This window comes from Gadus morhua, chromosome 12 (genome assembly GCF_902167405.1).
Source record: "Gadus morhua chromosome 12, gadMor3.0, whole genome shotgun sequence".
NCBI lineage: Eukaryota > Metazoa > Chordata > Actinopteri > Gadiformes > Gadidae > Gadus > Gadus morhua.
The window spans coordinates 6,617,129-6,644,383 of record NC_044059.1 but is presented as its reverse complement, the minus strand read 5'-3'; the positions used below and the strand labels follow the sequence as shown (position 1 = coordinate 6,644,383).

The 27,255-nt window shown below is 43.0% G+C and overlaps 2 protein-coding genes across 3 annotated transcripts; both read left to right on the top strand.

Moving 5' to 3' along the window:
• Positions 1-3,743: 3,743 nt before the first annotated feature.
• LOC115556078 (E3 ubiquitin-protein ligase TRIM39) lies at positions 3,744-26,398 on the top strand. 2 transcript variants are annotated; one of them, XM_030373200.1, is made up of 2 exons: positions 3,744-5,124; positions 25,577-26,398. In XM_030373200.1, the coding sequence occupies exons 1-2, from the start codon at positions 3,960-3,962 to the stop codon at positions 26,050-26,052; spliced, it is 1,641 nt and encodes a 546-aa protein (XP_030229060.1). In that variant the 5' UTR covers positions 3,744-3,959; the 3' UTR covers positions 26,053-26,398. The 2 variants fall into 2 exon arrangements, with proteins under 2 accessions (XP_030229060.1, XP_030229061.1); XM_030373201.1 differs by lacking the exon at positions 3,744-5,124 and adding an exon at positions 24,143-24,347 and having other exon boundaries at positions 24,440-26,398.
• Positions 7,712-9,892, top strand: LOC115556079 (E3 ubiquitin-protein ligase TRIM41). The gene is made up of 2 exons (XM_030373202.1): positions 7,712-7,839; positions 7,939-9,892. The coding sequence occupies exon 2, from the start codon at positions 7,941-7,943 to the stop codon at positions 9,567-9,569; it is 1,629 nt and encodes a 542-aa protein (XP_030229062.1). The 5' UTR covers positions 7,712-7,839; positions 7,939-7,940; the 3' UTR covers positions 9,570-9,892.
• Positions 26,399-27,255: the final 857 nt, after the last annotated feature.

Sequence of the window (27,255 nt, the reverse complement as noted above, 5' to 3'; positions counted from 1 at the left end):
ACAAATAATGATCAAAGCAAAGTTCATGTCTCATGATATTTAATTTGTTAATGCAATGTCGATTAAAAAAAAATGAACTGATAATTATATATTAGAAGAAACCAAATCAATCCATATAGTATTTAAAAAAAACATTTTCGAATGAAATTCACAATTATAATTATTATTCATGTGAGTGGGGTGTCCACTTAAATATATTCTACTTACTGGCACCAGAGGGCAGCATTTCGAATTAAAACCATTGTAGCGGTTATGTGGAATATAGGCTGGGAAGTGAGATAAGCAAAAAGCATGAAACGGACTCAGATTCTATTCTAAGATCGTGGAAAGGTCCTTCTGCACAACAAAACAGGATATAAGTGGTGTCAAATGAAATGATACTTGATCAATAATATCACTTGTCAAATTATCATTTGTATGATCGCCTCAGATTTTCTTACACTGCTCTTTATTTCTTAAGAATTACATAATTAAAATCTCTCTAGGACAGTTACTTTATAACCTTCCAAAAAAGGCTAGAGATACACTAATTGTAAAGGTTTATTCAGAGTCATAATCTTCTAGTTTTAGCATGAAAATTGATATTGAATATTGAATTTAAAGCAAGACGGACGTCTTTGCTTTGTCACACAATTTGAACCTATTATGGGCCAATATTATGGATCGATGGATTAAGGATATAATACTGTATTTCCTTAACGTAGGCCTATTTTCCCTAAACAGAGGAAGAAAATGTCCATTGGCTGGCCCAGTTGAAAACCATTCAACCTCATCAGAATTAGTCAGCAATCTGTCACATGTACCCCCCCCCCCCCCCCCCCCGCACCCCAAACACACACACACACACACACACACACACACACACACACACACACACACACACACACACACACACACACACACACACACACACACACACACACACACACACACACTCACACGCAGACACATGCACACACAGACACACAAAGAAACGGACATACACACGCACACACACCATATTCAATAGAAAGGCCCCTCTTTGTCATTAGAGGTACATGAGGTCCGCCAACCATACAAAGCAGACCTCAAATGCACTTTGAAGCAGCTATTTTTGGTCTGAAATGCATTAGGTCGGTCTGTACTGGCTGAAGGTGTTCCAGGGTCACCATTCTTTTTTTTCTGGCCTTTTTTTCCAGGTGCTATGTGTCACCTTTTCCAATTACCTCTGCAGCTCTATCTTACTCTCGTTATCATCAGGGGCGTTTCTAGCTTTCATTTACATCTGGGGCTTAGCCAAGAGGGAAAAGGATTTTTTTTGTTTTATGCTCTATTGTGCATGCAATTTTCATAAAGCTTTACCTAAATAAACAAAACACCCAGTTTATTATAGCAATAGCTTCATGACTGCTGTGCTGCTTATCCCCAAACATCTACAGTTCCAATAATTCAAGTTAGTAGAGTTAAATGAATACTAGTGCGACAGACCTTATATATATATAATTTTTATATATATATATATATATATATATATATATATATATATATATATATATATATATATATATATATATATATATATATATATATATATATGTATATTTATGTATTTGTATGGATCTGACTGGGGATAGGATAGGTTAATTCACTTGAGGTGGTAAACAGTCTGGTTATGTTTGTAAATGTTTATTCTCTTGCCAGAAGGACTATCTAGAAGGACTAGGCTACTTTATTTTGAGATGTCCGTTGAATCCCCATGTTTCTTTCTACATAACTAACTACCATTACTAGAATCGTTTGTCTATTAAACAAACCACGATCAACGCATTGTTGGGTGCGCGCCGTGGTGCACCTTTACGACATGCATACTGCCGTGCACGGACAGCAATGGTCTCTTTCTACAGTAGTGTTATAACCAGTGTGTGCTGGTCTCTCTACAGTACTGTAGCTGGTATCTCTCCAGTACTTTGTTATAACCAGTGTGTGCTGGTCGCTCTCCACAGTACAGTATCATAAACAGTGTTTGCTGGTCTCTCTACAGTGTTATAAACAGTGTATGCTGGTCTCTCTACAGCATCATAACCAGTGTTTGCTGGTCACTTTCCACAGTACTGTATCATAACCAGTGTGTGTTGGTCTCTCTCTTCGGGACTATATTATAACCAGTGTATGTTGGTCCCTCTCTAGGGGATACTAAATCATCAAAATCGTATAAACATTTGTTTTGTACTCCAGGGTGATAACGAAGTGCAAAACAATGTGCCATTTCCTATTTATTTTATCAGTTTCAGTGTGGAGAAACTGTGTTCCCAAGAGGCTGTGCTTACATGAAGGGTTGCAGTGAGTATAGTCGCTGAGCTCTCATTCACCGAGAAGCAGCAGCACAGTGTTTGGGTTAGCCGCTCTAAGTTACCTGTGTAGAACGTTGCGTCAAATTACTTCCGTAAAATCAGTAAAATCATAGTTATTTTATTTGGTCATCACGGGGGGGGGGCCCACAGGGGGGGCAGCCAGGGACATGCCTAAAGGGGCACAGGCCCCTGTAGGCCTGTGCCCCTAATAAATATAAAGAGAAAATTCGTCTCTCTCTAGCTTTCATTAAATCCTGTTATTTGTTAGTTTTAATCCGACTGTACATTACTTTGAAAGGATGAACCTCAGTTTTGTGATTTAGACCTCACTTGACCTCACTCCCAGAGGTCCACGGTGCAATGTTTTTTTTCACTACTGAGATGATGACAGCGTTTCCCGGCTAATTTTTTTTCCTTTGGCGGCCCTCAGTCAAATTTTGGGTTCCTAAATTGGCCCTCAGCTGTCAAAACTTTGAGAACCCCTGCTCTACAGTATCATATCAGTGCGTGCTGGTCTCTCTCTTCAGTGCTATATAATAACCAGTGCGTGCTGGTCTCTCTCTTCAGTACTACATTGTAACCAGTGTGTGCTGGTCTCTCTACAGTATCATAACCAGTGCTGGTCTCTCAAGGGCCTGGCCTTGCTGTGTTAGACCATCGAGGACTTCTTGGACAACGAGTCGGAGGCACGTCTGTCTCTCGGCGGCAGCGCGGAGTAGCGCGTGGGCCAGATGTGGCGCGTGGCCGCGTCCGGCGGCCTGGAGAACACCCTGCCCATGGTCACTATGGTGACCAACCTGGACAACGCGCGACAAGGAGTCCAGCATATGCTGGACTGTATACAAGTACACACACACACAGGAAGTTCTTTAACCAAGTCTTCCGTGAATCCTGCGAAAGGTTTCTAGCGATGACCCTGCCTACTTTGGTGGTAGGGATGAATGAAAAACAATACAGTTTGAAATTAAATGAAAGAACAATCAGGGGGAACTCCATGAGAGGTGGGGGGTGGACGTTGTTCCCCCATGGGGTGGATTTAGTCCGGAGAAGACCCCACCGCTACCGATCTGCCTAAAGACAATGGCTTTTGAATGTTTCTAGTGTTTAATGCTGCTGTACAGATTGTATTATGGACCCAGCTGTCATGATAATCAAGCATATCTCAAAGAGGGGTGCCGGTGGGCGCGGGGGGTTGTTATATGTGTGTGTGTGTGTGTGTGTGTGTGTGTGTGTGTGTGTGTGTGTGTGTGTGTGTGTGTGTGTGTGTGTGTGTGTGTGTGTGTGTGTGTGTGTGTGTGTGTGTGTGTGTGTGTGTGTGTGTGTTTCGGGTCAGTCCGATTGTGAAAGCTGAGAAGTCAGGGAACTCTGTGTCCGTAGGGGCGGAGTTAGGGGAGGAGCCAGGTGTTAGACGAAGGAAACGAAACTTAAGGTTCATAGAAACCAAAGTCATTCGACGGGAAAGCAGTTCTCTCTTTCAGGAGAAGTCTCTTTCAGGAGGAAAATAAAACACATTTTGGAACAAATAGTCTGACAGACAGAAACAACAACAAGGTGAGTAATACAGCACAACTTTGAGAGAAGTTAAAACCTCTGCCCGTTATGTAATGAGCAAAATCATGGAGTTGCTCAATGCATAAACTTTGTTTTCTGTGTCTAGGAATGGCGTCTGCTACTTCCTGGTCTGAAGAGAACTTTTCATGTCCCATCTGTCTGGATGTTTTCAGCAGCCCAGTTACCACACCATGTGGACACAACTTCTGCAGAGCCTGTGTTACAAAGTTCTGGGATGAACAAGTCCAGTACAAATGTCCTGTTTGCAACGAGGTTTTCCACACTAGACCTGATGTACGGGTCAATACCTTCATATCAGAGGTGACTGCTCAGTTTAGAACGTCTGTACGAGTAAAAGAGCAGCCTTGTGTTGAACCAGGAGAAGTTCCCTGTGACGTCTGTATTGGGACCCAGCTGAAGGCCGTCAAGTCCTGCCTAGAGTGTTTTACCTCTTACTGCCACACCCACCTGGAGCCACATCAGAGAGTCAGAGGCCTGAAGAAACATCAGCTGGTCGAGCCTATGGACCGACTGGAAGAAAGGATGTGTAAGAAACATGAGCGACTTCTGGAGCTCTTCTGCAGGACTGAACAGGAGTGTGTGTGTCAGTTCTGCACAGAGGGTGACCACAGGTCCCATCCTGTTGTACCTCTAAAGGAGGAATATGAAGTGAAGATGGCCCAGCTGGCAAAGATAGAGGAGATGATCCAGGAGAGAAAACTAAAGATTAAGGAGACCAACGACACAGTAGAACTGAGCAAGAAAGACGCAGACAGAGAGTTAGCCAGTGGTTTGCAGGTCTACACTGCTCTGATATGCTGTGTTCAGAAGTGCCGTGATGATTTCGACCAAATGGTTAAAGAGAAACTGAAATCCACAGAGAAGCAAGCAGAAGACCTCATCAGAGAGCTGGAGCAGGAAATCGAGGATCTGACCAATAGAAGCGCAGAGGTGAAGCCGCTCTCGCAGACCAAAGACCACCTCCACTTCCTCCAGGCCTTCAGATCCCTGAAGGATCCCCCACCCACCAGGGACTGGACGACGGTGAAGGTCAGTCCTCCGTCATACGTAGAGACCTTGAAGAGCTCTCTGGATCAGCTGGAGGAGACACTGAACATGGAGATGAAGAAGTTGAGTAGTCCCGCTGAATTGAAGAGGGTCCAGCAGTATGAAGTTGCTGTGACTCTGGATCCTGACACAGCTCATCCCCTGCTCACCGTGTCTGAGGATGGGAAACAAGTACATAATAGAGGTCGAGTGCAGACACTCTCAGTAAACCCTAGGAGATTTTCATGTTATCCACTAGTTTTCTCGAGGCATTGCTTCTATTCACCGAAATTTTACTTTGAGGTCCAGGTTAAAGGCACGTATTGGCGTTTAGGAGTGGCCAGAGATAACATTGACAGAAAAGTAAAGGCGGGAATATTCTCCAACCCATTCACCCCCAAAAATGGCTACTGGATGATATCATCAAACAATAATGAGTTTGTATTTAATGATGTCCGTAATGTTCATCTCCCTCTCAGAGCTAAGCTTCAGAAGGTGGGGGTGTTTGTTGATCATGCTGAGGGTCTGGTCTCCTTCTATGATGTGGAAGCAAGGATTATTATCTACTCTGCTACTGGCTACAACTTTCGTGGAAATCTCTTTCCGCTACTCAGTCCATGTTCACTTGTAGCGTTTGGTGGAAACCCTGAGCCCCTGATCCTCTCACCTGTCAATCAAACAGACTAAGACATTGTTTGATGTTAAAATTAACAAACAAGAATTAATGATATTTCCTGAATAATGTGCTATGTTAGATCTGAAAGAACTATACATAAATGTTGTATACGGTTGTTACCAATAACTATTTTAAATATAGCCCATTATAAATTATTATATTCCACTACCTTCAATGTGTGTCTTATTTTCATTTTACTGCATGAATTGTTTGTTTATTAGAACAACTTCGGAGGATATTGTTTATCATAATAATAATCATCTTTACATACTACACTATAAGTTGTATAGTTTATATATTCCGGAGGCATGAATAAATACCCAATTAAATGTTTGATCACTCATCTGAATTCAATAATAAAATATAACCGCAAGCGGTGATTAACGGGGTCCGATCAAAATTGAAAGTCAATAACACACTAATGGAAGATATATAAATATGACATATAATTATGAAGGAAAGATGCTGATGTCCCCCTTAATGCCATACTGTGCCTCAGCGTTCAGGTGACTTGGCTGCGGAGCAATGACCGAATGTGATGTTCATAATTGTCTAATCGGGATTCAAACTCTCAAACTACGGATCACCAGTACATGGCATTATCCCATGGAGCCACTGACAAACCTGAAAAGTAGCCTCATTTACATGCTCAAAATGTCTATTGATAAGCACACAACATCCAGAAAACTCCAGGCAAACCTCTCTCAAATTAATTAAGGGCTTTCTTAAAAGAAAATACCTGAAAATTCTTTGAAATTCTGGGATATTAAACATTTGTTCTCAAAAACACTAACGGAAGAAATATGAATATGACAGAGTTCATTATGAAGGAAAAATGGTTAACGAAGAAGTTCCCCTTACACTATGTCATGGCAGTCAGATTCTTTGAAACTAATGAGCCGGAATGTTGATTGCCTGATGAATTTCAGGTACCGTTCAATGTTGTGTTTCTTAAATGAGTGGTAATGACAGAATGTCATGTTCAGCTTGTTCATAATACTCTAATCGTGTTTCGAACACTGAACCTCAGTATCACCAGTACAAGGCATTATTCCATTGAGCCACAAACATTCCGGAACTGCATAAAGCCTCATTCACATGGTGAAAATATCTATTGATAAGCACATAACATCAAGAAAACTCCAAGCACAAAATACAAAGTAACAAAATGTTCATATAGGCAAAATGGATTGACACTGTGGACGTTTTTCTTTTTATATGAAATTTTGGGAAAAGTAAACATTTTTAGTGCAGAAGACCAGGGTGAAGAAGATGCATCTGATTTTAGAGATTAATATGATGAAATAACTTTGACTCCAGGTCAATCAGATAAGGAGAAATAAGGCTAGGTCATATTTTTTTTAAATAGCGCCACCATTGGGCGCTACTTACGGTATAGGCTGCAGTATGACTGCACTCTCTCTCTCTCTCTCTCTCCCTCTCTCTCTCTCTCTCTCTCTCTCTCTCTCTCTCTCTCTCTCTCTCTCTCTCTCTCTCTCTCTCTCTCCCTCTCTCTCTCTCTCTCTCTCTCTCTCTCTCTCTCTCTCTCTCTCTCTCTCTCTCTCTCTCTCTCTCTCTCTCTCTGTATTTTTTTTCTTACCCGGTTATGTGATAAAACCGGCTTTATGGAACACCCCTCAGATCTCATTTACACACACACACACACACACACACACACACACACACACACACACACACACACACACACACACACACACACACACACACAAACACACACACACACACACACACACACACACACACACACACACACACACACACACACACACACACACACGGCCTACACGCGAATAAATTGCGCAATTATCTATTTTTACTATTATCGGATCGGTGCTGGATAAAATGTATTCGGGAAGTTCCGGAGGCCCGGGTCCATGGACAGCAGGTTAATCCTAGATGCCGACGCAAATCAACACTAAATCACCTCAATGTCTCACGTTTTGCTCCGGCTCTTTTTCAACTCACATTAATGAGTGAACTCAGTGTGAAAGCTGAAACGTCAGGTAAGTGACTGAGCCAGGTCTTAGGGGAGGAGTCAGGTGTTAAGGGAGGAGCCAGGTGTAGGAGGAGGAGAGGAGAGGACGTCATATTGAGGAAACAAATGTCAAGGTTCATAGAAACCAAAGTCGATCGACGGGAAGCAGTTCTTTCTTTCAGGAGGAAAAAAAATCGGATTTTGGAACAAATAGTCTGACAGACAGAAACAACAACAAGGTAATTATACAGCAAACCTTTGAGAGAAGTTAAAACCTCTCTTCCTGTTATGTAATAAGAAAAATAATGGTATTCATAAACCTTGTTGTACGTGTCTAGGAATGGCCTCTGCTACTTCCTGGTCTGAAGATAACTTTTTATGTTCCATCTGTCTGGATGTGTTCAGCAGCCCCGTTTTCACCCCATGTGGACACAACTTCTGCAGAATCTGTATTACAAAGTTCTGGGATGAACAAGTCCAGTACAAATGTCCTGTTTGCAACGAGCTCTTCCACACTAGACCTGATGTACGGGTCAATACCTTCATATCAGAGCTGGCTGCTCAGTTTAAAACGTCTGTAGGATTAAAAGAGAAGCCTTGTGTTGAACCAGGAGAAGTTCCCTGTGACGTCTGTACTGGGACCCAGCTGAAGGCCGTCAAGTCCTGCCTAGAGTGTTTTACCTCTTACTGCCACACCCACCTGGAGCCACATCAGAGAGTCAGAGGCCTGAAGAAACATCGACTGGTCGAGCCAATGGACTGTCTAGAAGAAAGGATGTGTAAGAAACATGAGCGACTTCTGGAGCTCTTCTGCAGGACTGAACAGGAGTGTGTCTGTCAGTTCTGCACAGAGGGTGACCACAGGTCCCATCCTGTTGTACCTCTAAAGGAGGAATATGAAGTGAAGATGGCCCAGCTGGCAAAGATAGAGGAGATGATCCAGGAGAGAAAACTAAAGATTAAGGAGATCAACGACACAGTAGAATTGAGCAAGAAAGACGCAGACGGAGAGCTAGCCGGTGGTTTGCAGGCCCTCACCGCTCTTATGCGCTGCATTGAAAAGTGGCAGGACGATTTCGACCAAATGGTTAAAAAGAATCTGAAAACCACAGAGAAACAAGCAGAAGACCTCATCAAAGAGCTGGAGCAGGAAATCGAGGATCTGACCAATAGAAGCGCAGAGGTGAAGCCGCTCTCACAAACTAAAGACCACCTCCACTTCCTCCAGGCCTTCAGATCCCTGAAAGATCCTCCAACCACCAGGGACTGGAGGAGGGTGAAGGTCAGTCCTCCGTCATTATACGTAGAGACCTTGAAGAGCTCTCTGGATCAGCTGGAGGAGACACTGAACATGGAGATAAGGAAGCTGTGGGGTCCTGCTGAGCTGAAGAGGGTCCAACAGTATGAAAAAGATGTGACTCTGGATCCTGATACAGCTCATCCCCTGCTCATCGTGTCTGAGGATGGGAAACAAGTACATGATGGTGGTGTAGAGAAGACACTCCCAGAAATCCCCAAGAGATTTTCATGTTATCCACTTGTTCTCTCGAGGCAGAGCTTCTATTCAGGGAAATCTTACTTTGAGGTCCAGGTTAAAGGCAAGTCTTCATGGCGTTTAGGTGTGGCCGGACAGTACATAGAAAGAAAAATAAAGACGGTATGGCCCATCCCATTCACCACTAGTAATAGCTACTGGGTGATATCATTACACAAGAATGTGTTTGTATTTAATGGTGACCCTGATGTCCGTCTCCCTCTGAGAGCCGGGCTCGAGAAGGTGGGGGTGTTTGTTGATTTGAATGAGCGTTTGGTCTCCTTCTATGATGTGAAAGCAAGGGTTATTATCTACTCTGCTACTAAATGCACCTTTAGGGGGCGTCTCTATCCACTCCTCAGTCCAGGTTCACTTGGAACGAATGGTGGAAACTATCGCTCCATGATCCTCTCGCCTGTCAATCAAACCGACTAAGACACTGTTTGATATTAAAATGAACAAACAAGAATTAATGATATTTTCTGAATAATGTTCTGTGTTAGACCTGAAAGAACTGCATACATTTTGTATAGGGTTGTTATTTACCAAGGATGGAAATAACTATGCAAAATATAGCCCATTGTAAATTTTTATATTCCACTACCTTCAATGTGTGTTTTATTTCTATTTTACTACATGAATTGTTTGTTATGTAGAACAATTTAGGAGGATATCGTTTACATTGATCTTTACATTACTATAAGTTGTATAGTTGATATATTTCGGAGTCATGAATAAATACCCAATTAAATCTTTCATCACTTTTCTGAATTCAATAAAAAATAAATCGATAGATTCATCAAAATATGAAAAGTATCGTGACTTATACAGCTCTTGGGGAGTGGGGGGAAGAAATCATAGTCCCACTTTCTTGTGGATTAATTCAGCCAGGGAGCATCAATATTTGATTGCAGGATCTATTCTCATTAGATTGTTCATGGGGATGTGGCAACCCAGTCTCAAGGAAATACGTGACACTGTCACGTCACGTCATTTAATCTATTCGTTTGTAATCTGGGACACGTAATTTAATTTTTTCTTGCCAAAAGCACAAATTTCAAACTCATTCTAAAAAGAAGAGATGAAGCAGCTACCTTTTTTTCTGTCGCGGTTTGCCAACAGAGCAGCGCACCTGCATTAAATATATCCGTGAATTGTCACAATTTCTCAGAATCAAAGGTGAAAGTAGAAACGGGTGGCCAAAAGCTGTCATACTGTTAGAAATCTGTGCTTTTTGACCCGAAAATTGAAATGACGTGTCCCAGATCACGAATGAATGGATGAAATGACGTGACAGCGTCACGTATTTCCGTGAGACTGTGGAGAAGCAGGCCCGCGGCGCAGATGGCCAGGCAGAGAGATGGCAGGGAGCTGGGAGTGATGGCTGTAGGGGATGGCACGCTGCTCGCTGTGTACGTGAACTTCTGCATGGCTCTGAAACAGCTGGCAGGTCAGTGCTGCAGGGTTGCTTTTCCCTATGAACTCGCAGACGTCCAACCCAGGTGTTGTGTTGGGGATCCAATCGGAGCTGGAGATGTTTCATAACTTGTGGAAATGGAAAAAGCCAAGCCACGCTTGTGTGAAAGGTTGCAACTAATGAAATAAATGTATACATATATATATTTATTTGGATGTGATATGTATAGAAATTATGTTCTTGTTTACACTTTTATCATATAAATGGATTCTTCAGGTGGCTGCTTATCTGAAAATACCCAGAGTTGGATGCGGATAAAAAAAAAAAATCCTTGTTCTCACAGTTCGGTCTCTCTCTCCATCTGTCTTTCTGTATCTCTCGTCGTCTTTGTTAATCTCTCCTTCACGCCTCATCTTCTTTCATTCTCCCCCTCCACTTTTCTTCATCTCTATCCCTTCATCTGTCTCTACCTTCATCTCTCTCTTTCTAAAATAAAATAAATTAAATTCATTTTATTTTTTATTTATTGGCCTAAATAATGAAACACCATTGACGGACCATTTGACAAACATAACAAAACCACAACAAATACATGAATGATCATATAAATAAGCACCATTGACAATGAATTCATTCTGAACACCAAATTAGCTGGCAGTCCAGTTGAATCTCTTGCAGTAAGAGATTCAGCAGGCAGTGCTACTCCTCTGTCCTTCACGCCACACAGAAGTTTCGGACAGCAGGGAAGTTGAAAGAATTCTGTATTTGTATGATTTAATAAAGCATTGACCTCTTGGTTGCTTGTATCTCATACATTGCAGTAGGAAGTGGGCTTCTGTCTCCCTCTCCTGGGGACAGAATGGACCCAGCCGCTCTTCTCTGGGTAGCCAGGTCTGTCTGTGACGGCCTTGCGCTATGGCCAGGCTGTGTCCACTGAGCCTGGACGATGGCAGGGATTTCTCCTGTGACCTTGTTCTACCTGCCTGTCCACCTGCCTGCTCATCTCCCTCATCCACTGTCCTGCTCAGCTCAGCTTCGTCCCCCGCCATCGTCTTTCCATTCTCATCGCCCCTTGACGTTTTGAGTCGAACTTTCGTCGGTCTTGCGTTGTTCTGCAACAATACACAGCAGCGTTTAGTACTGGGAACCACTTTGGTGCAGTTGCCTTTGCGGACGGCTGTGCTGAAATCCATCAGTGTTTTCTCTGCACCGGTGATCTGTGTGTTGTCTCTGGATGGTTAACTTGTTGGTCTGGTTCATCTGCCCTACCCAGAGTCACATGACTCAGCAACCATAACCATAACAACCATAATTGTACATCTAACCTGGGCACACAGGGAGGGGCTTTTTTCTAAAAAGACTGTAGAGGAAATACCAGTCCCAGGCAAAGTCGGGTCAAGTCAATTGTTTTTGTATTTCACTTAATCAAAGTTAATGTGGCAAATCAACATTAAATCACCACAATGTCTCTCGTTTTGCACCGGCTCTCAGTGTTTAGTCTTTTAAAGATTGAGCCTGATTTAACCTCTGCTACTGGCTGCACCTTTAGTGAGCCTCTCTATCCACTCCTCGGTTTATGTTTACATGAAGGAGGTAGAAACTCTGCCCCCCTGATCCTCCCACCTGTCAATCAAACATAGTAAGACACTGTTTGATATTAACTGAAACAAACCATCACTATATGTAATAATATTTCCTGAATAACAATCTCTGCTATGTTAGATCTGAGAGAAATGCAATCATGTTGTACTGTTGCAATTTAACAAGGATGAAAATAACCCTGACTATTCCCATTGTAAATTATTATTATCTCTCTCTCTCTCTCTCTCTCTCTCTCTCTCTCTCTCTCTCTCTCTCTCTCTCTCTCTCTCTCTCTCTCTCTCTCTCTCTCTCTCTCTCTCTCTCTCTCTCTCTCCCTCTCCCTCCCTCCCTCTCTCCTAAAGTGCAGCAGACAGTCATCGATGTTTGTCTTTATCTCAACAGCTTTGGGCCTGTGTCATCCATCCATGCAGTGAATTAAAGTTCATATCTCTCTGTTCTCCTGGTCCACCATATTCACCACTGTCTCTCTCTCTCTTTATCTTTCGTTGTCTCTCTCTCAAAGTTTGGTCTCTCTCTCCATCTGTCTTTCTGTATCTCTCCTCCTCTTTGTTAATCTCTAAGAACGTCACATTTTCTTTCTTTCGCAATTCAATAAAATTTATATAAATTAGTATTGGCATAAATAATGAAACACTAATGCCAAACCAAACAAACAAACAAACATAACAAAACCACAACACATGGCTACAAATACATGAATGATCATATAAAATAAGCACCATGACAATGAATACATCCTGAATACTAAATGAGTTGGCAGTCCAGTTGAGTCTCTTGCATCATCCATGGATCTAGCAGGCAGTGCTACGCCTCTGTCCTTCACGCCACACGGCAGTTTCTGACAGCAGAGAGGCTGAATGAATTCTGGATGTGTATGATTTAATAAAGTATTGATCCCTTAGTTCCTTGAATCTCATACATTGCAGTAGGAAGTGGACTCCTGGGGACAGAATGGACACAGCCTGGCTTCTCTGGGTAGCCAGGCTGGGTCCACTGATCCTGGACATTGGCAGGGATCTCCTCAGCTTTCTATTGGTCACAGATATTATACAACTCTGTGTGTGTGTGTGTGTGTGTGTGTGTGTCTCTCTCTCTCTCTCTCTCTCTCTCTCTCTCTCTCTCTCTCTCTCTCTCTCTCTCTCTCTCTCTCTCTCTCTCTCTCTCTCTCTCTCTCTCTCTCTCTCTCTCTCTCTCTCTCTCTCTCTCTCTCTGTCATCAGCTGCATCAAACCGACCCCGGTTCTTCACTCACTCATCACCAGATTGTCGTTTCTACCACCGCAGTTAGATCCATAGCCCCGGCTCCTTGACTCGGGTCACTCAGGTTGGTTTCTCCTGTGACCTTGTTCTGCCTGTTCACCTGCCTGATCATCTCCCTCGTCCACTGTCCTGCTCAGCTCAGTCCTCCGCCATCGCCTTTCCATTCTCATCGCCCCCTGACGTTTTGAGTCTAACTTTTGTTTGACTTGCGTTGTTCTGCAACAATACACAGCAGCGTGTACACACAGACTGTGATTCTGTCTGTTGTCTCTGGATAGTGAAGTTGTTGGTCTGGTTCGTCTTCCCTACCCAGAGTCACATGACTCAGCTGGTTAAGATGTTAAAGTTTGGGAGATTATATAACTACAAGTGTCAACTCAATATTAGATAACAACCATTATAACATGCTGTTTTGGAGCTTGTGTCTATCTTACACTGTGTGGGTGTCCCCGAATATCGCCATCTACTGGGTGACTTGATCTAAGTTAGTCGATTTTAATGATACTGTTACTAGGCCTACATCTGCAAAAATACAAAGTTGCTACCAGCTATGTTCATTTTTCCCTTCTCCTCCTCCTTCTCCTGCGAGGGAGAGAATAGGAATATTGCATTTTATCCAAGACTCGGATACTCATTCCTCATACAGTGACACTCATTCCTCATACAGTGACACCATTCTATATTGGCTAATCTTATCCCAGACATTTCTGTCAGGCATTCATCGGACAGGGCTTTATTAAGTTGAATAAAGACCAAAACCTGTCAAACAACAAGGAATGTTGAATATCAGGGCCGGTTCTAGCCAGTAAGATTAGGGTGGGCAGATAGAAATAATAGGTGGCACAATTTTCTTTTGCCCTTGCAAGATCTCCGTGCCTGCTTTTTGGCACATTTACTGTAATGTAATTTTTTAGACACATCACTGCTGTATGGGGGCGTTTACCATGATAGCACTGCCACCAGCAGCTTTCCACATCAGTGTTACAACCATCTGCCACCTTCTATGAAAAGCTACATATTTATTTTTCAAATTCTTAATATAAATTAAATATAACCTAAAGAATAAATTGCAAAACAACTTCAGGAAGACACCTCAGAACTTGATGAAATGTCACAGTATCTCTGAATCGAAAATCCAATTCTGCTGGCAGAAATACTGATGTTAAGGAAGTTTCCAGACAAAAGTAGTAAAATTGCAAAACGTAAAAATTCAAATTTAAAGAAACTGTGGGTGTAACTTAGTTGGGTAACTGTGTGGGTAGGTACCTTGCAGGCAGGCTGTCCTGCCCACCCAATTAGAAGCAATGCATAGTTATGGTATATTCTATAGTACTAATTAATTGGCTGAATATTATTTGACATTTTCTTGGACAGCGAACAAACAGGTCCGTCCGATGTGGGTCTGGACTTTCACTAAAAAAATTAAAAAAAAACGAAAAAAACATTTTCTTCAATTTTGATTGGTTGGGCAGGGTGCACATTTGGGTGGGCTGAGCCCACCCTTGCCCCTTGCTACCGCCGGCCCTGTTGAATATGTGTCCCAACGAATTGCCTCTCATATTCAAATAAAGCTCATTCTAGTTCTGCAAGTGTTTTTAGTTACAGGACTGACGTGGGTTCAGTCCTATAACGGGGTAGTCTGGCTATTGCTGTCATTTTTTTCAGCACCAGAGGCGTGATCAACGGGCATAGTTCAACTGACTCGGTACGTGATTGGCTGCTTGCCGTCGCTTCCCTGTCGTCATTGTGTTAAACCAGCCAATAGCGTGCGAAGGGGAAAACCCGGCTTGGTGATTTGCCCCCGTAAAAACGTATCGGAAGCAGAAAGAAATGTATTGCTCTTCTCCAGAACCTTGGGCCTCTACGAATTCTCTTTTTGGCATTGGAAATTTCCTTTAATGACCCGGGACTGCTTGGAGGAAAGTTGGTTTGAATTCTAAAAATGCTTAGGAAAGGAGCCTCGATGCTTCCTTTAACCATCCATTAGCATAGGTTACCTCGAGCTTCCTTTGCGAAAGGAAAGGAGATAGTGGTATCCCATAATCCTTTACGGAATCCTTTATGCGAAGACGCATGAGAGACGCGGTAAATAAGAGAAGCAGAAGAATAGAAGAGAAAAAAATACAATTGATATAATGGATACCAAGTCAAGAAACATAATTATTTGAATACAAATGAATTCATTTATAGCTGGTTAGTAAGCACATAAAATGGATCGAAGAGCGCTTGTTTTAGTCAATCTTCGGAAAATTGTAGTTTTACACTAGAGACGCTAGAGGTCAGCAATACCCGCCCTCGCGCAATGACGTTGGTTAGGAAGAGTGAAGTCGAATTCATTTTAAACAGTGCTGCCTTTTCCCATGTTCGAAAGGAAGCACCTTTTCATCTCTCCTTGACCCGATGATGTTTTCCACAAAGGTTAAGGAAAGGAGGCATAAAGGTTAGGAGATTTGACTTTTCGAAGAATCCCCTTGTCCAGGGCGAACTCAAATCGCCGGCAGAATGGGCGGGGCTACCCAGTCTAAGGAGAGTCATGATAAAGAAACGAAACTTAAGGTTCATAGAAACGAAAGTAACTCCACCGGAAAGCAGTTCTCTCTTTCAGAAGGAAAATAAAATACATTTTGGAACAAATAGTCTGACAGACAGAAACTACAACACGGTGAGTTATACAGCAAATCTTAGTTAAAACTGCTCCTATATTATGTAATAAGAAAAATAATGGAATACATAAACCTTGTTGTCTCTGTCTAGGAATGGCCTCTGCTACTTCCTGGTCTGAAGATAACTTTTTATGTTCCATCTGTCTGGATGTGTTCAGCAGCCCCGTTTTCACCCCATGTGGACACAACTTCTGCAGAATCTGTATTACAAAGTTCTGGGATGAACAAGTCCAGTACAAATGTCCTGTTTGCAACGAGCTCTTCCACACTAGACCTGATGTACGGGTCAATACCTTCATATCAGAGCTGGCAGCTCAGTTTAAAACGTCTGTACGAGTAAAAGAGCAGCCTTGTGTTGAACCAGGAGAAGTTCCCTGTGACGTCTGTATTGGGACCCAGCTGAAGGCCGTCAAGTCCTGCCTAGAGTGTTTTACCTCTTACTGCCACACCCACCTGGAGCCACATCAGAGAGTCACAGGCCTGAAGAAACATCAGCTGGTCGAGCCTATGGACCGACTGGAAGAAAGGATGTGTAAGAAACATGAGCGACTTCTGGAGCTCTTCTGCAGGACTGAACAGGAGTGTGTGTGTCAGTTCTGCACAGAGGGTGACCACAGGTCCCATCCTGTTGTACCTCTAAAGGAGGAATATGAAGTGAAGATGGCCCAGCTGGCAAAGATAGAGGAGATGATCCAGGAGAGAAAACTAAAGATTAAGGAGATCAACGACACAGTAGAATTGAGCAAGAAAGACGCAGACGGAGAGCTAGCCGGTGGTTTGCAGGCCCTCACCGCTCTTATGCGCTGCATTGAAAAGTGGCAGGACGATTTCGACCAAATGGTTAAAAAGAATCTGAAATCCACAGAGAAACAAGCTGAAGACCTCATCAAAGAGCTGGAGCAGGAAATCGAGGATCTGACCAATAGAAGCGCAGAGGTGAAGCCGCTCTCACAGACTAAAGACCACCTCCACTTCCTCCAGGCCTTCAGATCCCTGAAAGATCCTCCAACCACCAGGGACTGGAGGAGGGTGAAGGTCAGTCCTCCGTCATACGTAGGGACCTTGAAGAGCTCTCTGGATCAGCTGGAGGAGACACTGAACATGGAGATAAGGAAGCTGTGGGGTCCTGCTGAGCTGAAGAGGGTCCAACAGTATGAAAAAGATGTGACTCTGGATCCTGATACAGCTCATCCCCGGCTCACCGTGTCTGAGGATGGGAAACAAGTACATGATGGTGGTGTAGAGAAGACACTCCCAGAAATCCCTAAGAGATTTTCATGTTATCCACTTGTTCTCTCGAGGCAGAGCTTCTATTCAGGGAAATCTTACTTTGAGGTCCAGGTTAAAGGCAAGTCTTCATGGCGTTTAGGTGTGGCCGGACAGTACATAGAAAGAAAAATAAAGACGGTATGGCCCATCCCATTCACCACTAGTAATAGCTACTGGGTGATATCATTACACAAGAATGTGTTTGTATTTAATGGTGACCCTGATGTCCGTCTCCCTCTGAGAGCCGGGCTCGAGAAGGTGGGGGTGTTTGTTGATTTGAATGAGGGTTTGGTCTCCTTCTATGATGTGAAAGCAAGGGTTATTATCTACTCTGCTACTAAATGCACCTTTAGGGGGCGTCTCTATCCACTCCTCAGTCCAGGTTCACTTGGAACGAATGGTGGAAACTCTCGCTCCCTGATCCTCTCACCTGTCAATCAAACCGACTAAGACACTGTTTGATATTAAAATGAACAAACAAGAATTAATGATATTTTCTGAATAATGTTCTGTGTTAGACCTGAAAGAACTGCATACATTTTGTATAGGGTTGTTATTTACCAAGGATGGAAATAACTATGTAAAATATAGCCCATTGTACATTTTTATATTCCACTACCTTCAAAGTGTGTTTTATTTCTATTTTACTACATGAATTGTTTGTTATGTAGAACAATTTAGGAGGATATCGTTTACATTGATCTTTACATTACTATAAGTTGTATAGTTGATATATTTCGGAGTCATGAATAAATACCCAATTAAATCTTTCATCACTTTTCTGAATTCAATAAAAAATAAATCGATAGATTCATCAAAATATGAAAAGTATCGTGACTTATACAGCTCTTGGGGAGTGGGGGGAAGAAATCATAGTCCCACTTTCTTGTGGATTAATTCAGCCAGGGAGCATCAATATTTGATTGCAGGATCTATTCTCATTAGATTGTTCATGGGGATGTGGCAACCCAGTCTCAAGGAAATACGTGACACTGTCACGTCACGTCATTTAATCTATTCGTTTGTAATCTGGGACACGTAATTAAATTTTTTCGTGCCAAAAGCACAAATTTCAAACTCATTCTAAAAAGAAGAGATGAAGCAGCTACCTTTTTTTCTGTCGCGGTTTGACTGAAGAGCAGCGCACCTGCATTAAATATATCCGTGAATTGTCACAATTTCTCAGAATCAAAGGTGAAAGTAGAAACGGGTGGCCAAAAGCTGTCATACTGTTAGAAATCTGTGCTTTTTGACCCGAAAATTGAAATTACGTGTCCCAGATCACGAATGAATGGATGAAATGACGTGACAGCGTCACGTATTTCCGTGAGACTGTGGAGAAACAGGCCCAGGGCACAGATGGCCAGGCAGAGAGATGGCAGGGAGCTGGGAGTGATGGCTGTAGGGGATGGCTCGCTGCTCGCTGTGTACGTGAACTTCTGCATGGCTCTGAAACAGCTGGCAGGTCAGTGCTGCAGGGTTGCTTTTCCCTATGAACTCGCAGACGTCCAACCCAGGTGTTGTGTTGGGGATCCAATCGGAGCTGGAGATGTTTCATAACTTGTGGAAATGGAAAAAGCCAAGCCACGCTTGTGTGAAAGGTTGCAACTAATGAAATAAATGTATACATATATATATTTATTTGGATGTGATATGTATAGAAATTATGTTCTTGTTTACACTTTTATCATATAAATGGATTCTTCAGGTGGCTGCTTATCTGAAAATACCCAGAGTTGGATGCGGATAAAAAAAAAAAATCCTTGTTCTCACAGTTCGGTCTCTCTCTCCATCTGTCTTTCTGTATCTCTCGTCGTCTTTGTTAATCTCTCCTTCACGCCTCATCTTCTTTCATTCTCCCCCTCCACTTTTCTTCATCTCTATCCCTTCATCTGTCTCTACCTTCATCTCTCTCTTTCTAAAATAAAATAAATTAAATTCATTTTATTTTTTATTTATTGGCCTAAATAATGAAACACCATTGACGGACCATTTGACAAACATAACAAAACCACAACAAATACATGAATGATCATATAAATAAGCACCATTGACAATGAATTCATTCTGAACACCAAATTAGCTGGCAGTCCAGTTGAATCTCTTGCAGTAAGAGATTCAGCAGGCAGTGCTACTCCTCTGTCCTTCACGCCACACAGAAGTTTCGGACAGCAGGGAAGTTGAAAGAATTCTGTATTTGTATGATTTAATAAAGCATTGACCTCTTGGTTGCTTGTATCTCATACATTGCAGTAGGAAGTGGGCTTCTGTCTCCCTCTCCTGGGGACAGAATGGACCCAGCCGCTCTTCTCTGGGTAGCCAGGTCTGTCTGTGACGGCCTTGCGCTATGGCCAGGCTGTGTCCACTGAGCCTGGACGATGGCAGGGATTTCTCCTGTGACCTTGTTCTACCTGCCTGTCCACCTGCCTGCTCATCTCCCTCATCCACTGTCCTGCTCAGCTCAGCTTCGTCCCCCGCCATCGTCTTTCCATTCTCATCGCCCCTTGACGTTTTGAGTCGAACTTTCGTCGGTCTTGCGTTGTTCTGCAACAATACACAGCAGCGTTTAGTACTGGGAACCACTTTGGTGCAGTTGCCTTTGCGGACGGCTGTGCTGAAATCCATCAGTGTTTTCTCTGCACCGGTGATCTGTGTGTTGTCTCTGGATGGTTAACTTGTTGGTCTGGTTCATCTGCCCTACCCAGAGTCACATGACTCAGCAACCATAACCATAACAACCATAATTGTACATCTAACCTGGGCACACAGGGAGGGGCTTTTTTCTAAAAAGACTGTAGAGGAAATACCAGTCCCAGGCAAAGTCGGGTCAAGTCAATTGTTTTTGTATTTCACTTAATCAAAGTTAATGTGGCAAATCAACATTAAATCACCACAATGTCTCTCGTTTTGCACCGGCTCTCAGTGTTTAGTCTTTTAAAGATTGAGCCTGATTTAACCTCTGCTACTGGCTGCACCTTTAGTGAGCCTCTCTATCCACTCCTCGGTTTATGTTTACATGAAGGAGGTAGAAACTCTGCCCCCCTGATCCTCCCACCTGTCAATCAAACATAGTAAGACACTGTTTGATATTAACTGAAACAAACCATCACTATATGTAATAATATTTCCTGAATAACAATCTCTGCTATGTTAGATCTGAGAGAAATGCAATCATGTTGTACTGTTGCAATTTAACAAGGATGAAAATAACCCTGACTATTCCCATTGTAAATTATTATTATCTCTCTCTCTCTCTCTCTCTCTCTCTCTCTCTCTCTCTCTCTCTCTCTCTCTCTCTCTCTCTCTCTCTCTCTCTCTCTCTCTCTCTCTCTCTCTCTCTCTCTCTCTCTCTCTCTCTCTCTCTCTCTCTCTCTCTCCCTCTCCCTCCCTCCCTCTCTCCTAAAGTGCAGCAGACAGTCATCGATGTTTGTCTTTATCTCAACAGCTTTGGGCCTGTGTCATCCATCCATGCAGTGAATTAAAGTTCATATCTCTCTGTTCTCCTGGTCCACCATATTCACCACTGTCTCTCTCTCTCTTTATCTTTCGTTGTCTCTCTCTCAAAGTTTGGTCTCTCTCTCCATCTGTCTTTCTGTATCTCTCCTCCTCTTTGTTAATCTCTAAGAACGTCACATTTTCTTTCTTTCGCAATTCAATAAAATTTATATAAATTAGTATTGGCATAAATAATGAAACACTAATGCCAAACCAAACAAACAAACAAACATAACAAAACCACAACACATGGCTACAAATACATGAATGATCATATAAAATAAGCACCATGACAATGAATACATCCTGAATACTAAATGAGTTGGCAGTCCAGTTGAGTCTCTTGCATCATCCATGGATCTAGCAGGCAGTGCTACGCCTCTGTCCTTCACGCCACACGGCAGTTTCTGACAGCAGAGAGGCTGAATGAATTCTGGATGTGTATGATTTAATAAAGTATTGATCCCTTAGTTCCTTGAATCTCATACATTGCAGTAGGAAGTGGACTCCTGGGGACAGAATGGACACAGCCTGGCTTCTCTGGGTAGCCAGGCTGGGTCCACTGATCCTGGACATTGGCAGGGATCTCCTCAGCTTTCTATTGGTCACAGATATTATACAACTCTGTGTGTGTCTGTGTGTCTCTCTCTCTCTCTCTCTCTCTCTCTCTCTCTCTCTCTCTCTCTCTCTCTCTCTCTCTCTCTCTCTCTCTCTCTCTCTCTCTCTCTCTCTCTCTCTCTCTCTCTCTCTCTCTCTCTCTCTCTCTCTCTCTCTCTCTCTCTCTCTCTCTCTTTCTCTGTCATCAGCTGCATCAAACCGACCCCGGTTCTTCACTCACTCATCACCAGATTGTCGTTTCTACCACCGCAGTTAGATCCATAGCCCCGGCTCCTTGACTCGGGTCACTCAGGTTGGTTTCTCCTGTGACCTTGTTCTGCCTGTTCACCTGCCTGATCATCTCCCTCGTCCACTGTCCTGCTCAGCTCAGTCCTCCGCCATCGCCTTTCCATTCTCATCGCCCCCTGACGTTTTGAGTCTAACTTTTGTTTGACTTGCGTTGTTCTGCAACAATACACAGCAGCGTGTACACACAGACTGTGATTCTGTCTGTTGTCTCTGGATAGTGAAGTTGTTGGTCTGGTTCGTCTTCCCTACCCAGAGTCACATGACTCAGCTGGTTAAGATGTTAAAGTTTGGGAGATTATATAACTACAAGTGTCAACTCAATATTAGATAACAACCATTATAACATGCTGTTTTGGAGCTTGTGTCTATCTTACACTGTGTGGGTGTCCCCGAATATCGCCATCTACTGGGTGACTTGATCTAAGTTAGTCGATTTTAATGATACTGTTACTAGGCCTACATCTGCAAAAATACAAAGTTGCTACCAGCTATGTTCATTTTTCCCTTCTCCTCCTCCTTCTCCTGCGAGGGAGAGAATAGGAATATTGCATTTTATCCAAGACTCGGATACTCATTCCTCATACAGTGACACTCATTCCTCATACAGTGACACCATTCTATATTGGCTAATCTTATCCCAGACATTTCTGTCAGGCATTCATCGGACAGGGCTTTATTAAGTTGAATAAAGACCAAAACCTGTCAAACAACAAGGAATGTTGAATATCAGGGCCGGTTCTAGCCAGTAAGATTAGGGTGGGCAGATAGAAATAATAGGTGGCACAATTTTCTTTTGCCCTTGCAAGATCTCCGTGCCTGCTTTTTGGCACATTTACTGTAATGTAATTTTTTAGACACATCACTGCTGTATGGGGGCGTTTACCATGATAGCACTGCCACCAGCAGCTTTCCACATCAGTGTTACAACCATCTGCCACCTTCTATGAAAAGCTACATATTTATTTTTCAAATTCTTAATATAAATTAAATATAACCTAAAGAATAAATTGCAAAACAACTTCAGGAAGACACCTCAGAACTTGATGAAATGTCACAGTATCTCTGAATCGAAAATCCAATTCTGCTGGCAGAAATACTGATGTTAAGGAAGTTTCCAGACAAAAGTAGTAAAATTGCAAAACGTAAAAATTCAAATTTAAAGAAACTGTGGGTGTAACTTAGTTGGGTAACTGTGTGGGTAGGTACCTTGCAGGCAGGCTGTCCTGCCCACCCAATTAGAAGCAATGCATAGTTATGGTATATTCTATAGTACTAATTAATTGGCTGAATATTATTTGACATTTTCTTGGACAGCGAACAAACAGGTCCGTCCGATGTGGGTCTGGACTTTCACTAAAAAAATTAAAAAAAAACGAAAAAAACATTTTCTTCAATTTTGATTGGTTGGGCAGGGTGCACATTTGGGTGGGCTGAGCCCACCCTTGCCCCTTGCTACCGCCGGCCCTGTTGAATATGTGTCCCAACGAATTGCCTCTCATATTCAAATAAAGCTCATTCTAGTTCTGCAAGTGTTTTTAGTTACAGGACTGACGTGGGTTCAGTCCTATAACGGGGTAGTCTGGCTATTGCTGTCATTTTTTTCAGCACCAGAGGCGTGATCAACGGGCATAGTTCAACTGACTCGGTACGTGATTGGCTGCTTGCCGTCGCTTCCCTGTCGTCATTGTGTTAAACCAGCCAATAGCGTGCGAAGGGGAAAACCCGGCTTGGTGATTTGCCCCCGTAAAAACGTATCGGAAGCAGAAAGAAATGTATTGCTCTTCTCCAGAACCTTGGGCCTCTACGAATTCTCTTTTTGGCATTGGAAATTTCCTTTAATGACCCGGGACTGCTTGGAGGAAAGTTGGTTTGAATTCTAAAAATGCTTAGGAAAGGAGCCTCGATGCTTCCTTTAACCATCCATTAGCATAGGTTACCTCGAGCTTCCTTTGCGAAAGGAAAGGAGATAGTGGTATCCCATAATCCTTTACGGAATCCTTTATGCGAAGACGCATGAGAGACGCGGTAAATAAGAGAAGCAGAAGAATAGAAGAGAAAAAAATACAATTGATATAATGGATACCAAGTCAAGAAACATAATTATTTGAATACAAATGAATTCATTTATAGCTGGTTAGTAAGCACATAAAATGGATCGAAGAGCGCTTGTTTTAGTCAATCTTCGGAAAATTGTAGTTTTACACTAGAGACGCTAGAGGTCAGCAATACCCGCCCTCGCGCAATGACGTTGGTTAGGAAGAGTGAAGTCGAATTCATTTTAAACAGTGCTGCCTTTTCCCATGTTCGAAAGGAAGCACCTTTTCATCTCTCCTTGACCCGATGATGTTTTCCACAAAGGTTAAGGAAAGGAGGCATAAAGGTTAGGAGATTTGACTTTTCGAAGAATCCCCTTGTCCAGGGCGAACTCAAATCGCCGGCAGAATGGGCGGGGCTACCCAGTCTAAGGAGAGTCATGATAAAGAAACGAAACTTAAGGTTCATAGAAACGAAAGTAACTCCACCGGAAAGCAGTTCTCTCTTTCAGAAGGAAAATAAAATACATTTTGGAACAAATAGTCTGACAGACAGAAACTACAACACGGTGAGTTATACAGCAAATCTTAGTTAAAACTGCTCCTATATTATGTAATAAGAAAAATAATGGAATACATAAACCTTGTTGTCTCTGTCTAGGAATGGCCTCTGCTACTTCCTGGTCTGAAGATGACTTTTTATGTTCCATCTGTCTGGATGTGTTCAGCAGCCCCGTTTTCACCCCATGTGGACACAACTTCTGCAGAATCTGTATTACAAAGTTCTGGGATGGACAAGTCAAGTACAAATGTCCTGTTTGCAACGAGCTCTTCCGCACTAGACCTGATGTACGGGTCAATACCTTCATATCAGAGATGGCCGCTCAGTTTAAAACGTCTGTACGAGTAAAAGACCAGCCTTGTGTTGAACCAGGAGAAGTTCCCTGTGACATCTGTACTGGGACCCAGCTGAAGGCCGTCAAGTCCTGCCTAGAGTGTTTTACCTCTTACTGCCACACCCACCTGGAGCCACATCAGAGAGTCACAGGCCTGAAGAAACATCAGCTGGTCGAGCCAATGGACCGTCTGGAAGAAAGGATGTGTAAGAAACATGAACGACTTCTGGAGCTCTTCTGCAGGACTGAACAGGTGTTTGTGTGTCAGTTCTGCACAGAGGGTGACCACAGGTCCCATCCTGTTGTACCTCTAAAGGAGGAATATGAAGTGAAGATGGCCCAGCTGGCAAAGATAGAGGAGATGATCCAGGAGAGAAAACTAAAGATTATGGAGATCAAAGGCAGAGTAAGAAATGGTAAAAAAGACGCAGACAGGGAGCTAGCTGATGGTTTGCAGGTCCTCGCCGCTCTCATACGCCATGTTGAGAAGTGCCGTGATGATTTCAACCAAATGGTTAAAGAGAAACTGAAATCCACTGAGAAACAAGCTGAAGACCTCATCAAAGAGCTGGAGCAGGAAATCGAGGTTTTGACCAATAGAAGTTCAGAGGTGAAGCCGCTCTCACAAACTAAAGACCACCTCCACTTCCTCCAGGCCTTCAGATCCCTGAAGGATCCCCCACCCACCAGGGACTGGACGACGGTGGAGGTCCGTCCTCCGTCATACGTAGGGACCTTGAGGAGATCTCTGGATCAGCTGGAGGAGACACTGAACATGGAGATGAAGAAGTTGAGTAGTCCCGCTGAATTGAAGAGGGTCCAGCAGTATGAAGTTGCTGTGACTCTGGATCCTGACACAGCTCATCCCCTGCTCACCGTGTCTGAGGATGGGAAACAAGTACATGATGGAGATGAAGGGAAGAAACTCCCAGACAACCCTAAGAGATTTACATGGTATCAATGTGTTCTCTCGAGGCAGAGCTTCTCCTCAGGGAGATTTTACTTTGAGGTCCAGGTTAAGGACAAGGCTGTATGGCGTTTAGGAGTGGCCAGAGTGTCAATCAATAGAAAGAATCCCATCTCATTGACCCCTAAGAGTGGCTGCTGGATGATATTATTCAAAAAGGATGAGTTGGTATTTCATGATGATCCTGATGTCCGTCTTCCTCTGAGAGCTAAGCCCAAGAAGATGGGGGTATTTGTTGATTATGATGAGGGTCTGGTCTCCTTCTTTGATGTGGAAGCCAGGGTTCATATCTACTCTGCTACTGGCTGCACCTTTAGAGAGCCTCTCTATCCAATCCTTTGTCTTTATTCAATTCTCTTTGGTAGAAACTCTGCCCCCCTGATCATCTCACCTGTCAATCAAACCGACTAAGATACTGTTTGATATTGAAATAAACAAACAACCACAACAAATAAGAATATTTCCTGAATAAGAATATCTGCTATTATAGATCTGAGAGAACTGCCTAAATGTTCTAGTGTTGTCATTTAAAAAGGATGAAAATAACCCAGACCATCATAAATGTAGCCCATTATAAATTGTTATCATCCACTATATTGTGTGAGTTTTCTTCCCTTTTTTTATTATAATATTATTAATGTTTCAGTTATGTAGAACAACTTTGTAGTATTTCGTTTTTTTATCATAATATTTACATCACTGTAAATTGCATAGTTTTATATTTCGGAATCATGAATAAATACCCAATTAATGCAAATGCTGAGAAATGGCATCATTACACTTTCAGTGGAATATATCTTTTCAGGCCAGAAGGTAAATTATGTTTGTTCACATTATATAGATCCTATTTAGATTTGTTTATTCAAATATTTCAAGAACTTTGACTTAAGTAGCCATGATTTGAAGGAAAACACACACACACACACACTGTTGCAGTGCTTTCTAGTAATCTTTCTGTGTATTTTTTAAGCTGTCAATCTCTCTCTCTCTCTCTCTCTCTCTCTCTCTCTCTCTCTCTCTCTCTCTCTCTCTCTCTCTCTCTCTCTCTCTCTCTCTCTCTCTCTCTCTCTCTCTCGTCTGAGAAACGCTCCTATTCAAAATGCATGGCTTTACATTTCATTCTATGTAGCTCGTGCTCTGGGACACGATTCAATAGATCCTGCGCATGAGCACGAAATCGCGTGACACCGGGTTGGTGTGTGCGTGCGTCCAAAGACAATGCAGCTGTGTGTGTGTTTGTGTGCATGTGTGTGTGTGTGTGTGTGTGTGTGTGTGTGTGTGTGTGTGTGTGTGTGTATGTAGGGGGAACAGGTATTTGCTGGTAGAGATGGAGCGAGCCGCTCTGGAGCTCTGCCTGGAGGGGGCAGCTGGTGGTCAGAGAGGGGGCTCAGGTGGCTCCGTCGGGGCCTCCGCTGGGAGAGAAGGAGCAGGAACCAGCAGATCCAAACCTCCTGCCCTGCCCAGAGCCAGAGGCTGACCCCAGGGCCAAGAGAGACCGGACACCAGCCACACCATACAGGGTCTGTGTGCTTCTTCATGTCAGTGCATCAGAGAGGGAGGGTGTGTCAATGTGAATGTAGTCAACAAACGGAAATCAATTAATACTGGCATATA